The 14,868-nt window shown below is 43.4% G+C and overlaps 1 protein-coding gene across 8 annotated transcripts in view; it reads right to left on the reverse strand.

Moving 5' to 3' along the window:
* PLEKHG3 (pleckstrin homology and RhoGEF domain containing G3) overlaps nucleotides 1-14,868 on the reverse strand; it is a 52,862-nt gene that overhangs the window by 4,251 nt on the left and 33,743 nt on the right. For 3 of the 8 annotated variants that reach the window (XM_072629608.1, XM_072629613.1, XM_072629605.1), the window contains 15 exons: nucleotides 12,860-13,252; nucleotides 12,158-12,255; nucleotides 10,797-10,866; nucleotides 9,667-9,713; nucleotides 9,382-9,532; nucleotides 9,100-9,231; nucleotides 8,275-8,457; nucleotides 7,910-8,002; nucleotides 7,668-7,754; nucleotides 7,038-7,071; nucleotides 6,572-6,670; nucleotides 2,598-2,636; nucleotides 1,917-1,999; nucleotides 1,148-1,489; nucleotides 459-572 (listed from right to left, as the gene is read on the reverse strand). In XM_072629608.1, coding sequence (XP_072485709.1) covers nucleotides 459-572; nucleotides 1,148-1,489; nucleotides 1,917-1,999; nucleotides 2,598-2,636; nucleotides 6,572-6,670; nucleotides 7,038-7,071; nucleotides 7,668-7,754; nucleotides 7,910-8,002; nucleotides 8,275-8,457; nucleotides 9,100-9,231; nucleotides 9,382-9,532; nucleotides 9,667-9,713; nucleotides 10,797-10,866; nucleotides 12,158-12,255; nucleotides 12,860-13,213 — 1,926 coding nt within the window. In that variant the 5' untranslated portion in view covers nucleotides 13,214-13,252. The remainder of the gene's footprint in view (nucleotides 1-458; nucleotides 573-1,147; nucleotides 1,490-1,916; nucleotides 2,000-2,597; nucleotides 2,637-6,571; nucleotides 6,671-7,037; nucleotides 7,072-7,667; nucleotides 7,755-7,909; nucleotides 8,003-8,274; nucleotides 8,458-9,099; nucleotides 9,232-9,381; nucleotides 9,533-9,666; nucleotides 9,714-10,796; nucleotides 10,867-12,157; nucleotides 12,256-12,859; nucleotides 13,253-14,868) is intronic. The other 5 variants (XM_072629609.1, XM_072629606.1, XM_072629607.1 and 2 more) reach the window with 4 other exon arrangements.

The raw sequence follows: 14,868 nt of genomic DNA on the forward strand, positions 1-14,868 counted from the left end.
CCCTCAAAGCTGTGGAGGTGATACAAAGTTTGATCTACTTCCCCTGTGACTCCAAGATCTCTAGTATGGAATAGTTACAAAAGTCCCAAACTTAGAGTTCTATCAAGAATGTACAAACTGGGGATTTGGCCACGTCCTCTGAGCATCAATTCTTGCTGGGTGGATAAGAGGTTAGCAGTCGACCTGTATTCTTAAAAATCATCTGAGCAGTGTCTTGCACAGAATACACATTTAATACATATTTGTTGAATCTCAACCAGAAAGCTGGGGATCCCTGATAGTTCTCTAAGGTCAATGAGGTCTCAGTGATGATGCTGAAAACAACATACTGTGCTTCCTAGTGGTTGGTTGGGTGATGCACCTCCACATAGCCTGATAAAACTTTTGTGGTGCTTCCTCTAATGATACCTGTGTCCCTGCCCAGGGCCTACCTTGCCATTTCAGAACCAAGCACTTACCTCTGGTAGAGAAGAGACGGACTCAAAGCTCATGCGTTTCTCAGGACTCGTTAGAGACTGGCCACTTGGCCTTTTATAGCCTTTGACTACTTCATATTCATCATGCCCTTTAACCTGCACCCAACAGAGAGAAGGAATCAACACCAAATCCTAGTATACACAGAAGAAAATTAGAGACCTAACTTAGCTGGTGTTTCTTTCTGGGGCTGGGGGTCTGTAACTGCACGCACCTTTCTAAACTACCAAATTGCTGGGCTAACAGAATTTCAGCTTTAGAACCAAAGAGTTCTAGAGCTGAATTGAAGCAGGAAACCAGGAGATAAAAGTAGACACAGTCCCTGAGCCTTTTGCTCCAGAAAATTGTCTTTTTTTTTTTTACCCTCTTTTTAAGGCCACCCTGGCAATCTGTGTCTTCCACTCTTCCCATTTTGACCCAGACCACCCACCCCCTTGCCCGTTAGTCTTGTCCATCAAGTAATGCATGAGGTTAACCCAGATGGCAAAGCAGAGCATGCTGGGGGCTCACCAAGGGAAAACAGCTATTGAGGAGATGGATGTACTGATTATTGAGACACACAAAGAACCCAAGCTTGGGGTTGGGGAGGAAGGGAAGGGCAGGAATTCTGAGCCAGTCATTCACTGTGCATCGGGAACATGCAGAGGAAGGGAGATCAAAGAGACCACCTCACCATAGCGCCCCGGGAGAAAAGTAAAGCGTTGGCTCGATAGTGCCAGCAGTGGAGGGCAGCCAGCAGGGAGCTGGCAAAGTCGGCTACCTGCTCAGCTACCACCAGACTCTCCTCCTCCTCCTCCTCCTCTTCCTCTGAACCTTGTGGCTCAGCCCTGGCCCCCTTCTTGCTGCCATCGCTCACAGTCAGGTCCTCCAGAGAGGCTTCCTGAAGGGCCTGCTCCTCCTCCACCATTTCCTCCTCCTCCTCTTCCTCCTGAGCAGCCCCTTCGGCTTCAGACTGCTGCTCCCCTGTAAGGGGCAGCTGCCCAAAGTCCAGGAGAGCTCCAGCGCTACCTGCATGCTGTTTAAGGTACAAACATGGCCTTCTTGTAAACCTGGAATCTCAACTACCTCCCAACATGTCAATATCTGGTGGGTTGAGGCAAGTGGTAGTAACCGGTCTATTCCACTGTACCAACTAGGGACTTGATATAAGGCTGGGGTTAGATAGAGGAGGAAAGGTAGACAGAAATTGGGGCATGGGGTAGAGAGGACCTAGGAAAGACTTTTATGAATCATGTTACTTGGGAGCATTATCCCCAAGCATAGCCTACAATGGTACATCCTCAGAGGAGAGGACTGAGATATGTGAAAGAGAACAGAATCAGAGTATAGAAGTATTCTACCCTGGTACAATTCATAGGAAGGGAAAACAGTGGTGGGAAAATAAAAGAAATGGTAACTAATGGGATAAGGGACTGACTCTTAGTATCCATACCCTTACCCACCTGAAAGCCAATTCCCTGTTCCATCTTGTATCCCATCTCCAGTTCGCTCATTGGTCTTACCTTGAGACCCGATGCCCTTGATGCTGCCACCATCAACAGATTCCCCAACACGTGGGAGGAAAAAAATAGAGATGATGTAAGTCAAGTAAGCAACTTCTTTACAAAAGCCAGGAAGACCATAGTAACTGAGGGTATGACTTGGGTACCATTTTAGGGATCCTCATCCCAGCTTCTAGGATGTCTATGAAACTATTGACAAAAAGTAGAGTCAACAATGATAGGGATACAGATTAGAGCACTACAGCCATGAGCTCTTCTCAGAGGTGATTTTCAAGTTGTCTGTTCTTATCGCCTAAAGCAATTGTCACCTCGGGACCAGAGCATAAACCACTCACTTTCCATTATAAATAAGTAAAGAGAGTTCCTTTGTAGGAAACAATTGTTAGCTCTTTTAAACAGATGAAGCAGCAGAGGCCTATAACTAGAGATGAACCTGCTTAGGGTCAAAATAAAAGGACCTAGCTCATAAACCTACCATCTTGTCAATCTCTGCCCCTGTTGGTTTCCTCTATCCTTACAGGGCACTGACAGAGTCTGTGCCTAGAGCAGAGGCTTCTTTGCCTCCCCCCAGACTACCCCCAAGATCCCAGTAGAGGAATGGCTGGAACACTGAATACTCACCTTTTTCATTAATCTGCCTGAGAAGTTGTTTGGTTGGCTCTGGAGAGTTAAGTACATTTGGTAAAGTCAGCCACAGAAATTAATTCTGCCCAGTCTTAGCCCCAAGCTTACAATGCCACCAGCCCCTCTCACCAGCTTGGAGTCTACACTTTCCCTCTTCTCCCAGAATCCTTATTGCCTGAACAAGCATTCCACAGTAGCACAAAGCTTCTGTACAGTTCTCAATCCATTGCTATAGAGTTTTGCATAGTAGGGTTTCAGCCCCAAGACAACATCTATTCCTTCTTGTGGGACAGATCTATATCTCATCTGGAGATATACTTATTGCGGAATAATAGGGTCAGTCCTATAGATCTCTGTTCCTGACTGGAAAAGTGGAGACCATGGAGACCATGGTGAAACCTTCTCTCCAAGGCATACAGAAGGAATCTTTGGCATTCAGCCCAATTTTTAAAGTGTTTGTTGGTGCCACTAGGGCAGCCATAATGGGAACTAAGTACTCCCCATGCAGACTGACTGACTAGATAACTGTTCCGGCCCTATGGATTCCTCACTCAAAATTATTAGCACAATCCATTTGCCCAGCACCCATAGCTCCCAGAGCACCCGCCACAGAGCGCCAAGCTGGAGAGCAGAGCTCACACCCGACTTTCTGCGGCCCTTAAGGCCCAACATCATGGAGCTGTGCAGCCCGTTGGGGAGTATCTCCCAATTGTATTGTGGGTGACCAGGCTCTGGGGATAGGATAAAAAATACATCCATTAGGTGACACTATCCCTTGCTGGTTACCCCAAACCCTTGCAGGGTCAAAAAGGTTTGAATAAAATAATTTTTAAAAGGCATTCCCTCAAAGGCTGAATACCTTTCCTACAAAGACAATAATGGCTGAGTGAATTTAATGAATGAAATATCAGAATAAAATCACTGGGACCAGATTGTGTAAGGACATGAATGCCACCACTTGAACTTCAAAAAAAAGGATAACTTACCAGGGGCTTACCAGGCAACTAGTATTTTCTGGAAGAATTTATCCTTTAGTTGATTCCTTAACCTAACTCTCATCCTTGCCCAATTGGTGTAAGTAGGAGATATAAGGTACTGGCCATTAATTTTCTACATGGACCAAATATCAACAGTAATTACCCTCTCTTTAGCCATTCCCAAAGCTATAGATCCAAGGCAGAAAACTTTTATCTGTTGAAGGTCACTGACCCAAAGGAAAAAGTAAAACCAATGACCATATAAGTAAAAAACAAACAGAAACTTGTTTTGCTTTCCTTGTGAGGATTATAAAATACTGACTCATCTGTTTTTAAAATTTAGAGGAAAAAATAGAAAATTATTCAAACACTAAGTCAAAAATTTTAAATGAAGAGTTAAATCTAACTAAAACAATTTGTCAAGAGACTTCCTCCATTGGGAACAAAGAAAGGGATTTAAAACTGGCCTCAGAGTAGGCGAAATAGATGTTATAAAGACCATATACTTAATGGGAGTGATTGACAAACACTTGATAGCCAAGAACAAAAAGAAACAGACAAAATAAATTTTTTAAAAATTATCCCTTTTTTTTTGGTCCCTGTTTAAGAAGTGTGGGCAAAAGGGGAGTAATAACTTGAAAAAAAATCCAATGGACTACCTAAAACAAGTTTCAATGATAAAAGAAGGAAACTCTAAAATATCAAGAAAACATTCCCAAAAGTTTCAGGATAGCGGAGGTTTTCCTGTACATGAGTCTTTTCCTTTTGCTATGATGGTCCTCAAGTATTACTATCTCACTGTCAGAACTGGCCAGTGTAAATCTGGTCCATGGTAGAAAAACTGCATAGAACACTTTAAACACACCCAATGCATGTTTAAGAGGACAGACAGTGATGAGATAGAAAGCAAGGTTGAAAAGATGCTGGGAGAAAAAAGATATTAAGCATGGTAGATTTCTAGAAAGGAAAGGGAGAAAATTAAATGCAGAGCTACACATACAGAGACACTGAGAGAATGACAGATAGGAACACACATCACTTGTGCCCTTTTAGGAAGTTGCTATCAAAAGACTTGTGATTTCCATTTTTTTTTTTTTTGCAAAAACAAAAGCATGAATGAAAAATCTCTTCTCTGGGTAATAATGATAATAACAGCTAACATTTCTAGTGTTCTAAGGTTTTGCAAAGCACGTAAAATGTTTCATTTGATTTTCATGACAACCCTGTCAATGGGGGCAGTCCTAGGATTATTCCCATTTTATAGATGAGGAAAACTGAGGCTGATAGAGGTCAGGCAACCTAACATAGCTAGGAATTGTCTGATTCAGAGGGAGGTTTTGAACTTAGTTCTTCCCGATTCCAAGATCTGCACTCTGTATTTGCCCCAAAGGCCAAGCAAAATTAAGCTAAGAGCCAGAGTATATTTCTACTTCAGAGCCTCGATGAAAGAAAAAAAATTACCAGTCAACAATGATAGGGATACAGATTAGATCATTTTGGGTTCCAAAGAGAAATAAAGTCCAAGGGTCAAATATAGACATCGTCAAAAGGATATATGAGTGCTTGTGAATTGTGCAGAGGCAACCGGAGCCTAGTAAATGTTTGTTGCATGTGAAGTTAAGATCTGGCTCCTGCTCATTCCAGAAATTTTGGATTCAATTATCTTTTAAGATGAACTAATGCCTGATCTGCCATTAGGTGGAAAACTCTAGTGGGACCTCTGCCTCAGCCAGATCTGTCCCTGAGCTCTGACTACATAGAGCTGAGAGGAGAAACCAAGAGAGAAAAAAAGAAGTGTTGCATGGGTTCTGTCTTTCTCCTTCTCTGTCTCTGTCTCTGTGTCTGTGTGTGTGTCTCTCTCAACACTCAAACACGCACACACACACACACCCAGGAACTCAGTACAGCAGACAGAACAAGATACCGTCACACAACAGTATCAGAGGGATTTTTTTTTTAGAGGAGGGAGTAGTTGGATAAATAGTGTGAGCAAACAATAAAAGCAGTTGCAACCTTTCTCAAAGAGAGCATTTATTCGAATGAACCAATGGAGCACAGTCCCAAGCAAAGAATAATCTGAGGGGATGATGGAATTTCCCCCCAAGATCCAAAGTAAATATTTCTTGTCTCGATTTGGTGCCACTTTAGGAAGTCTGACTTATTTTTCCCAGTCCCTTTCACTGCCCTGCCATTCCAGAAGTAGGCCAGGGACCAACAGTGATGTCAGAACAGCTACTCCTCCCTTACCCTGGAGATACTTTAGCTTTTGAGTTAGTTAAAAAGGGGCCCAGAAATATGGCAGCACTAAGCTCAAAGAGAGTAAATAATGTAGCGTGCCCATTTCCATGAGGAGAGAAGAATCCTGAGGTAAATTAGAATCCGAGAATGTTAGAGGTGGACAGGGATTATGGTCATCCCTGGATCCAACCTGCTCATTTTACGGACAAGAGAACTGAGATACAGAGAGGATAAGTGACCTGTACATAGCTAGTAAGTGGTAGAGGCAGAAATAGAACTCAAATCTCTTGACTTTTATCCATTTATTCCAATTTTTTTTCTGGCCTTCCTAAAAAAGGTACCATGCAGGGGAATGATGTTCCCCCCTCTCAGTTTGATCATATTTTATTTCAGCGGGAGGAAGATAGAGCAACAACTCTAAATAATTAGTTACAAAGATCTCAGTGGCCAAGGCCAAGGCTGGAGTAGGTCAGCAGTAACAGTGCTTAAGTCATGTTAACTTCTGGGCCTCTCCATCTGTTTTCTATAGGTGAACTTTCTTTTATGTATTCTTTCTCTCAATTAAATGAGTAAGTTTCTTGACAGCACTGATTCCCTTTTTTCTATTCATGACACCATTATTTAGCACTGAGCCTGATACACAGTAATGCTGAATAAATGCTTTTTTATTTCATCCATCCATCCATCCATCCATCCATCTATCTTCTAGCCTGTTTGGCTGGCAGTATGATTTTCACATATTATCTTTGTCCTTACCAGATTGTCGCCGATGCTGACGCACTTGAGTGGGCATGTCATCTTGGGAAGACCAAGCCTTTTTCAGCCTTTCTGGGCTGTAGCGGTATCGGTTGGGGTCTATAAACAAAATATAAAACACTTCACTTTTTTCCCCTGCCATTTCTATCTTCTAGAATCTCCATAAATCCAGTCTCCTTTTTATCCCTTTTCTCAGTACCTTAGATGCTTCTAATGCAACTTCTCATTTCCTAAAGTCAATACCTTTCAGAAGGTGGCAGACTGGTAATGCCATCCACCCTTTCCTAACAACAGGCTGCCATTGTCATTACGTTCCTTCGACTCTTTTCTCATGTCTAAGGTTGCTCTTCTGTTCTCTAAGTTCCACAGGACACCAATCAAGCCAGAGAACAAGAGGTGGAGATAAAGATAGTATAAGCTGATATACACATTCAGGAACAAGAAGGTGAAGCAGGGAGGAACTTACAATAGGAGTCCATTTCCAGGATGGCTTCCTTCGCCTGGGATAAAAGGAAAAGGAAGAAGCTATTCCCAAACATCTGGCACAACACCCACAACGCACCCTTTGACCACTCCTAAAGCACAGCTCAGCACACTACCAAGGGCTCATGTGTCTACAGGTATCCCTTCCACCACATGACTTTCCCTGTTGTGGTTTCAATATATCACAGGTTGGCATAAGAAAATGGGAAATGGGAAAAATGTAAATGGGAACTTTGGGGGAGTTTGAGGTATGCACAGATGACACCAAAAAAGTTTAGAAACTTAGAAATGCATAAAACATGCCTATGACCAAATTCTTAACTCAAACTTTACAATAAGGTACTGTAAACATCCCATAAAAGAAAAAAATTCAGACTTCTCTGGTACAAAGGCAGAGCTGAAAAATTTTCTACGAATTTTCCAGATTGCAGGGGCATTGTGCCCCTAACCCCTCACAATGTGGAAGGGATAACTACTCATCTGTCATCTTCCCCCCTCAAACCCACAGGATCCTTTACCACAACAGAGTTACAGTAACTTTGGGAGGCAGTGACCACAATGCTTCCTCCCACAGAGAGCCAGGAAGCTCTAAGATCTTCTCTGCTCCCCTTACCTTTTGGGGAATAGTGGCATGGTGATTCTCTAGAATCAGCCTCTTGATGTGATGGGTCCACGCACGCTTCTCTTCTACTGATTTGGCCTGAAAAAGATCCAAAGGGAAGGGGTAACTGGGAAACGGTGCCAAGAAGCAAGGAACCAGCCCCAGTATGCACAGTGTCCTTCTGAGCTCTGTAAAGACAACCTCTCCCATTCTGGCCCCTTCACAGGACATGCCTACTCGCTGCCCCTCCTTACCTGGATGCTATACTGCTGCTTGCTGTGTTTATAGTGAGTGACTGTGAAACATAGGGAGTCTCTGGTGCTCTCAATGAGCATCAAGGAGGAACACTGTTAAAGGTCCAGGGAAGGAGAAAGAGAAAAAAACATGTCAGACACTAGGAGGAGGATCAAACCCACTTGAAAAATCTTATAAACTATGGGGAAGTCTCTATTCCACATTCTCCAGGCACAAACCGGGAGGCATGGGAATGAGGGGAAGCAGAATCATATCCAAACTGGACCCCTGGATCCTCTGACATAGGAAAATAAACAGTCAAATTCCCTACCAGAAGATTAGGAGTCCTAGACTAAGGCTGGGAGGAAGGAAAAAGCCTGGTTACCGGAATGTGACCTTTGTACACAAAGTGGTCTCCTCGCTTTTTGGTAATGAACAACGCCTTGTCAAAGAGAAAGAAAGTCCTCTCATTCCGCACACGATGCACACGGAAAGTGGCTTCCAAGACCAGTTCTCCATAGGTTGTCAGGTCCGGCCCCTTCCAATTGATCAGGAGTGACTGGATTTCCTGCAGACGAGAGATATGGCCCATATAAGATTCTAAAGATCCTTTTACGTCCAGCAGGTGAGGTAGAGTTGCAAAAGGGATCAGGCCAGGAGAAAGGAGTCTTCCCTTCTAGCTATAGCTTGACTCTGGGGTAGGAAAAATAATTAAGTGCAGTCCATCATCATAACAACAGAATAATAATGATAACTACTAGCATTTCTATATTTTTAAAGTTTGCAAAACACTGTACAAATATTACCTCATTTGATCTTTACCACAACCCTCAAAGGTGGGAGCTATTATTATCATCCCCACTTTACAAATAAAGAAACGGAGGCTGAGCAAAGTTAAGCGATTCACCTAGGGTCAGATGGCTATTTTCTTAAGTAGGATTCAAACTTGGGCCTTCCTGACTCAGTCTAGAACACTCTTGATTACTTTACCTAGCTGTGTCACTACCATGAAAAATCATTTTTCATGACTAGCACGTTCAAAGACATTGATACCATATCTCAGGACCAGCATGTGGCCTGCTTCTCTCTCCTTTAGATCATTTTGGTAAAGATTCTACTGCTTTCCAGCCCTAAGAGGACCAACCACACTGACACCATCAGCACTTTCTTTCTCCTGACCTCCCACCCTCCCTTTCCACTGCCCAGGCACCTGGAGTCGGACGGCATGTTCATGCTTCCTTTTCATGTCATTGATGTACCAGGCCACACAAGTCATGGTATCAATTGCATCCTCAACCATCTCAAAACCATCTTCCTCCTCATCAAAATGCTTGGCAATTTCCTATGCAGGAGACAGAGAATGTCAAGTTCCTGATCTCTTTCCTGAGAACCCTGCTGCCTACCCAAGCATTTCTTTCCTCTGTCCTGATCAGGACTCAGACATCAAACCTCCCACACCAGATCTCAGAGATGAAGCCCAAGTGCAAGTTACCTGGAGAAGAAGGTGGTACTTGAGAATTCTTTGGACAGGCTTCAGCAGAAAAGAACCCAGAGGCAGAGAGTGCTGCAAAACCTCTTGTCGGTCCCGGAAGAATTTGGCCTGGTGCTTGTCTCTCATGCATTCAGTGAGGGCTGCCACTGAACTATAAGGAGAAGGAAGTCATCACTAAGAGATCATCATAGCACAGAAGTAGTAATGTTAGTGGTAGAGAGGAAAATGGTACTAGTTTGGTGATTCCTCAAATTTCCCTCCCCTTTCCATCCTGGAGTTACTTACTTTGGGTAGTTGTTGCAGTACTGGGTATAAATGTCAAATTCTTGGCTCTAAGGAAAGGAGGGAAAGAGGATTTTGTAATATAGCTGTGAACATGAAACTTACCTAAGCCATACCTCTGAGACCCTCCCAGTGTACTTTGTCCTATCCAGTTTCCAAGAGTATTGGTCCCTATTCCCAATGCATGTGTGTTCGTCCTTCGTTGCCGAAGAAGACCATGCCATCAGAGAAATAATGACATGATTTGCACTCGACTTTGTCTTGAGTGAGGGAGGGCTGTGCAGGTCACGAGCCTCACTTCTTCTCCAGAGCCATCTGAATCCAGTGACCAGATATTGGTGGTCCAGATATGACTGGAGATGACCCAGGATGAGGCAGTTGGGGTTAAGTGACTTGCCCAAAGTCACACAGCTGGTGACTGCCAAGCGTCTGAAGTGAGATTTGAACTCAGGTCCTCCTGACTCCTGCACTGGTGTTCTATCCACTGTATCACCTAGCTACCCCATTCCCAATGCAGTCATACTATGTCTTTCTTCGTCATTGAAGGCAGTATTATTTTCCTTAAGACCACAAATAATCCCCTTAATAGCCTAGTACCAAGAGTTATGCTCACTCTCAGTTCCCCAGTGGAGCAGTACAGTGAAAGTGTAGTAGTAGTAGTAATAGTAGTAGTAAAAATAGTACCATTTACATATCACTTTAAAGCTTGCAAAATTCTTTATAAATATTATCTCATTTTATCTTCACAATAATCCTGGGAAGTAGGTGCTATTTTTATTATTAGTTTTATATAGGAGGAAACTGAGGCACAAGGAGGTCAACTGACTTGCCCAGGATTAATAAAGGTCTGAGGTCAAATGTGAACTCAGGTTTTCCTGACTCCAAGTCCAGCACTCTATCACTGCACCACCCTAACTGCAGCTGCCTAAACCACCGACACCACCATTATCACCATCACCAGCATAATCTTCATCATCCTTGCCATCATCATCACCACCACCATGATCATCATTATTGCCACAACCACCACCACCACCACCATTGCCATCAATGTTAACATGGTATTTTAAGGTCTGCAAAGAGCTTTACGTATATTATCTCATTTGATAAACCATACTGAGTTCTGTTCTTACCCTTTCTACAAAGCAATTAGCCACAGCCACCGGATCATTATTACAGCTGTCCAGGTCTTTCAACAACTGACTGAATGAAGAGAGAGAAGTCATCACATTTGGGACCCACTTCTTTACAGCTGCATCTAAGGCATGGCCAGTCACAATGTTCTTTCCAGTCACCCCTCCCCAGTCATTAACATGCTCCAGAGAAACATCCAGCCTTGTAAGACATGCTGTGTGGCCTGAAGGGCTTTCAACCCCCAGTGAATGCTACACAGCCAAGAACCACAAAGATCAGCCAACACTGCACAACAGGATAAGGTGAGGGAAGGGAAATTATTTGCAGCAAACAGGACGGGCAGAGGGGAGGGATATAATTACCCACCTTCAGGAGGGAATACTGCTCCAGCGCTGGCAAAAGGAGTCAAACACACAAAGGGAAAGATTAAAGGAAAGGAAAAAAAGAGTTTCTGGGATAGACATCAAGGTTCCTGGATTAGAGCATTTCAGGGCATGAATCAAGGTGAGATTCTCTTTATACAAGTTCAGGTTCAACTATACCTAGTCAAAGGAAAATTGCAAGTAACCCAGGGCCATTTTTTCCTGTGTTTCCCCTACATGTGTCCCTCTTCATTTGACCCCATGTTCTTCCAAATACCATCTCTTTCCTATCCTCAGAGGTAACCCTTTCCTCCAGAGTTACAATAACCCGTCCTTCTGCAGAATCCAGAGAAGATTCTACCTTCCTTACTATTAAAGCTCACCTAACTTCTGCTCTCTAGGACTCTTTTTCTTGGGTTCCTCAGACACAAGATAGGGAGCATTATTATCCCTCTTTTCCCCACCTCTCATCATGTTCCTCCATAAAAGAGATCACAGACAAACTTTCAAGTCTCAGTATTTCCCACCAATATATTAAGTAGTCCTCACAGAGCCACTGGCATTATTTAGCTTGTCTTGAAGCCAGTGGAAGAGGTAGAGGAAATGTTGACACAAAAGCAAGGGGGAAGAGATAGAGGGAAGAAAAAGAGGAGAAGAAATGGCTCTATCAACCTATGGTCTAGGGGGCCTTCAAGAAGCCCTTCTCAACCTGTGGAGAAGGTTAATCAAAGATTACTAATTACTAATGATTCTATCCAAAGTGGGAGGTCCTTCCAAGTATCCAGTGGTCTTCACAGCTCCCTAAAGGAGCTTGTACTGACAGAACTAGTTCCATCCCAGAGGTGGGAAAACCAATAGGCATAGGGCAGAAAGGAAAGGGCATTAATGAGGGAGGACAGAAGTGAAAGCAGACTTCATTCAACACTGTGCCACTTACCCCTCCCCCAACAAGAGTTCTGAGAAGCCTAGGAGGAGCGAGCTCCCGAATTTTCACTCACCTGTTTAGCGCATAGATGTTTTCTATGTTCCCAAAGAGTGCACTGACTTGTTCTGGTTTCAGCAGCCCTGGTGTATCAATGATCTTCAAAAGGTAATCCTGACATGGGGGAAATGAGTTGAGTACAACACGGTACCATTTCCACTATACAGCATACTCTGGATATGACTTGCTTCTTATTTGCCTCTTGCATTTTAACAGAGCCCTTTCCTAGCTTTATTCCTTGGGAACACCTTGAGAACACTAACTGCTCCCATGTAACTCCAAGGGCAGTCTGCCTCTGATGTCTGTTTCCTTTTCAGTTCCGCACCTTTCTCCTGCCTTTCTAACACTGCTGCTCACAAGAGTCTACAGGCTGTTTCAAATGAGCCCATTTCCTGGTCCAACCAGTCAGAGAAACAAAAGGGGGAAAATTGCAGATCTGTGGTCTCAGTAAATTCAGATAAATAAGGCATCTGAGGGCTTAGCTTTCTGCTCTCTTCCTCTTCCTAAATCTTAGTCTTGGGAAGCAGAATTACTGGGACCAAACCTTCAAGAAGGTTTTTCTTTTCTAGTGGAGAAGCCAGCTGGACACTGAAGAAGCCACAGGACCTTGCTCTATTTTGGAGAACATGTTCCACGCTCCACCCCTCACTCCACAATGACCCAGGAGAAAAAAGTAACAATGCCTACAAGAGCAAGCACACCTGAAGGAGCAGCTCACCTCAACAATGCTTCGGAGGTCCTGTACATACATGCGCTCTGTCTCTACAATCTCCCGCACCACTCGGCCCAGGTAACTCAGCTTGTGATGTCCAGGTCCAGGTGCAGACCGGGAGCTGAACGGTGAGCCTTTTAGGGATCCTCTCAGATTCAGCCAGCTGTTGGAGTTGTTGTGGCTATTAGGGATATGGCAGGCATGGGGGGATCCAGACTCGCCCTCAGCCACAGGTCCAGTTCCATTGGGCTCTTCCATGGCCTGACTGTCCCGGGATGAGCCTGAAGAAGAGGTGGTAGAGGCCAAGCTCACTGGACGCTCCTGGGTCGCATCTTGATGTAAGGAGACTGAGACAGGCATCCTGGCATTGCTGCTTAGTGAAGAAGTTTTTGGGCCATTCTAGAGAGACAAAGGAAGAATAAGATAAGGCTTGAAAGCATGATAGGTCCGCAGCTAGAATCTAGAAAAAGGGGTCTCCCAATAGGAGAGACTTCTGGAAAGATACCTAATGTATTCAAGGACCCTAGAGTTAAAGTCTTCCTAGATCCCACTGGCCACTGGCTCCTAAGACACAAGCACAGAAGTAGTCTTAGACCTTACACTACACCCATATACTCCATCTCCCGAATGAAGGCAGTTGAATGAGAAAATGAAATGTCACTCCTGTTCCCTTCCATTGGAAGAGTTCATGGCTCCATCCTCCAATCACGGGGCAGAGGATACTGATAAGGGATGAATAATAAGGCTGATAAGTCAATAAGCTTTTACTTGACAGACCTGGGAAAACCCTGAAGGGATTGAATTTCCATCTACCATTATCCCTTCCATATCACAACTTTCCTCATTGTAGTTTTGATATGTCAGGGGTCAGCACAAGATTGAATGCCAATTTTCGGGGAAGCCAGAGACAATACATGAAGGCCTATGACCAAATACTTAACCCAAATTTTACAATAAGGTATTGTAAACACCTCACAAAAGAATAAGTTCAGACTTCTCTGGTATGAAGGGAAGGTCAAAAATTTTTACACAGATTTTCCAGATCATAGGCGTGCCAAGCCCTTAACCACCATGATGTGGAAGACATAACGGTACTTCAGAAAGGAAATAAAGGGAACCCAAGTCTATCTAATGGTTTGTGAAAGCTTTCCTAAATAAAACATGGTTATCAAAGGCTATTTATCGGATGCTCACCCACCCATATAGCATATTGTACTGTATGCTATATAGGGTGAATTAATCAAGCATAGCCCCTGTCCCCTAGAGTTCATGATTGAAGACTGTCAAGGAGGTTAACATTGGTCTCTATCAGCAATGACACCCCTAGAATATATCTTGGACTCTATCTCCTCCCAGAATGCTGGATTGATATATGTCATCTTCAGTTGTAACATATATATATATACCTTATAAACTAAAGGTTCAAGATCATTAGGTTCCCCGGATTATTTATTCTTTGAAGGAAAGAGCTGCACTATTATGGTGTAACAGAAGGAACTAGGATTCAGGAGAATTGGAATCTAGTTCTAGCTTTGTCTTCAATGTGACATTCAGTCTGTTGCTTACGGTCTTAACGTTTTAATTTTGCCATCTATAAAATCAAATTACAAACTTCCTTACCAACTCCCTTCTGCTGGAAGGGACTGAGTAGTTGGGGGCATACAAAAGTACTACAACAAAGTTAGGTCAACTTGACTCTCACCACCATGACTGTGTCCCATAAAGTTTCTACAGTAGTGATCCTCAAAATGTGATCTTGATATCTCTGGGAAATCCCCAAGATTCCTCTAGGGGGTCCACAAAGTCAAAACTATTTCCATCATAATTCTAATATATTTGAATTTTTCATATGGTAGATAGCCATAGATAACGTACATAAAGAAAAGTTCTTTGGAAGGGTTTAGATTTTTCAGAGTGCAGAGGGGTGTTAAGACCAAAAAGTTTAAGAACCCCTGTTCTAGAGCATCTAATTCAGTACCCTGAAAACTGATTACACAGTTAAATCTTTCATTCAA

The sequence above is a fragment of the Notamacropus eugenii genome, chromosome 1 (genome assembly GCF_028372415.1).
Source record: "Notamacropus eugenii isolate mMacEug1 chromosome 1, mMacEug1.pri_v2, whole genome shotgun sequence".
Classification (NCBI taxonomy): Eukaryota; Metazoa; Chordata; class Mammalia; order Diprotodontia; family Macropodidae; genus Notamacropus; species Notamacropus eugenii.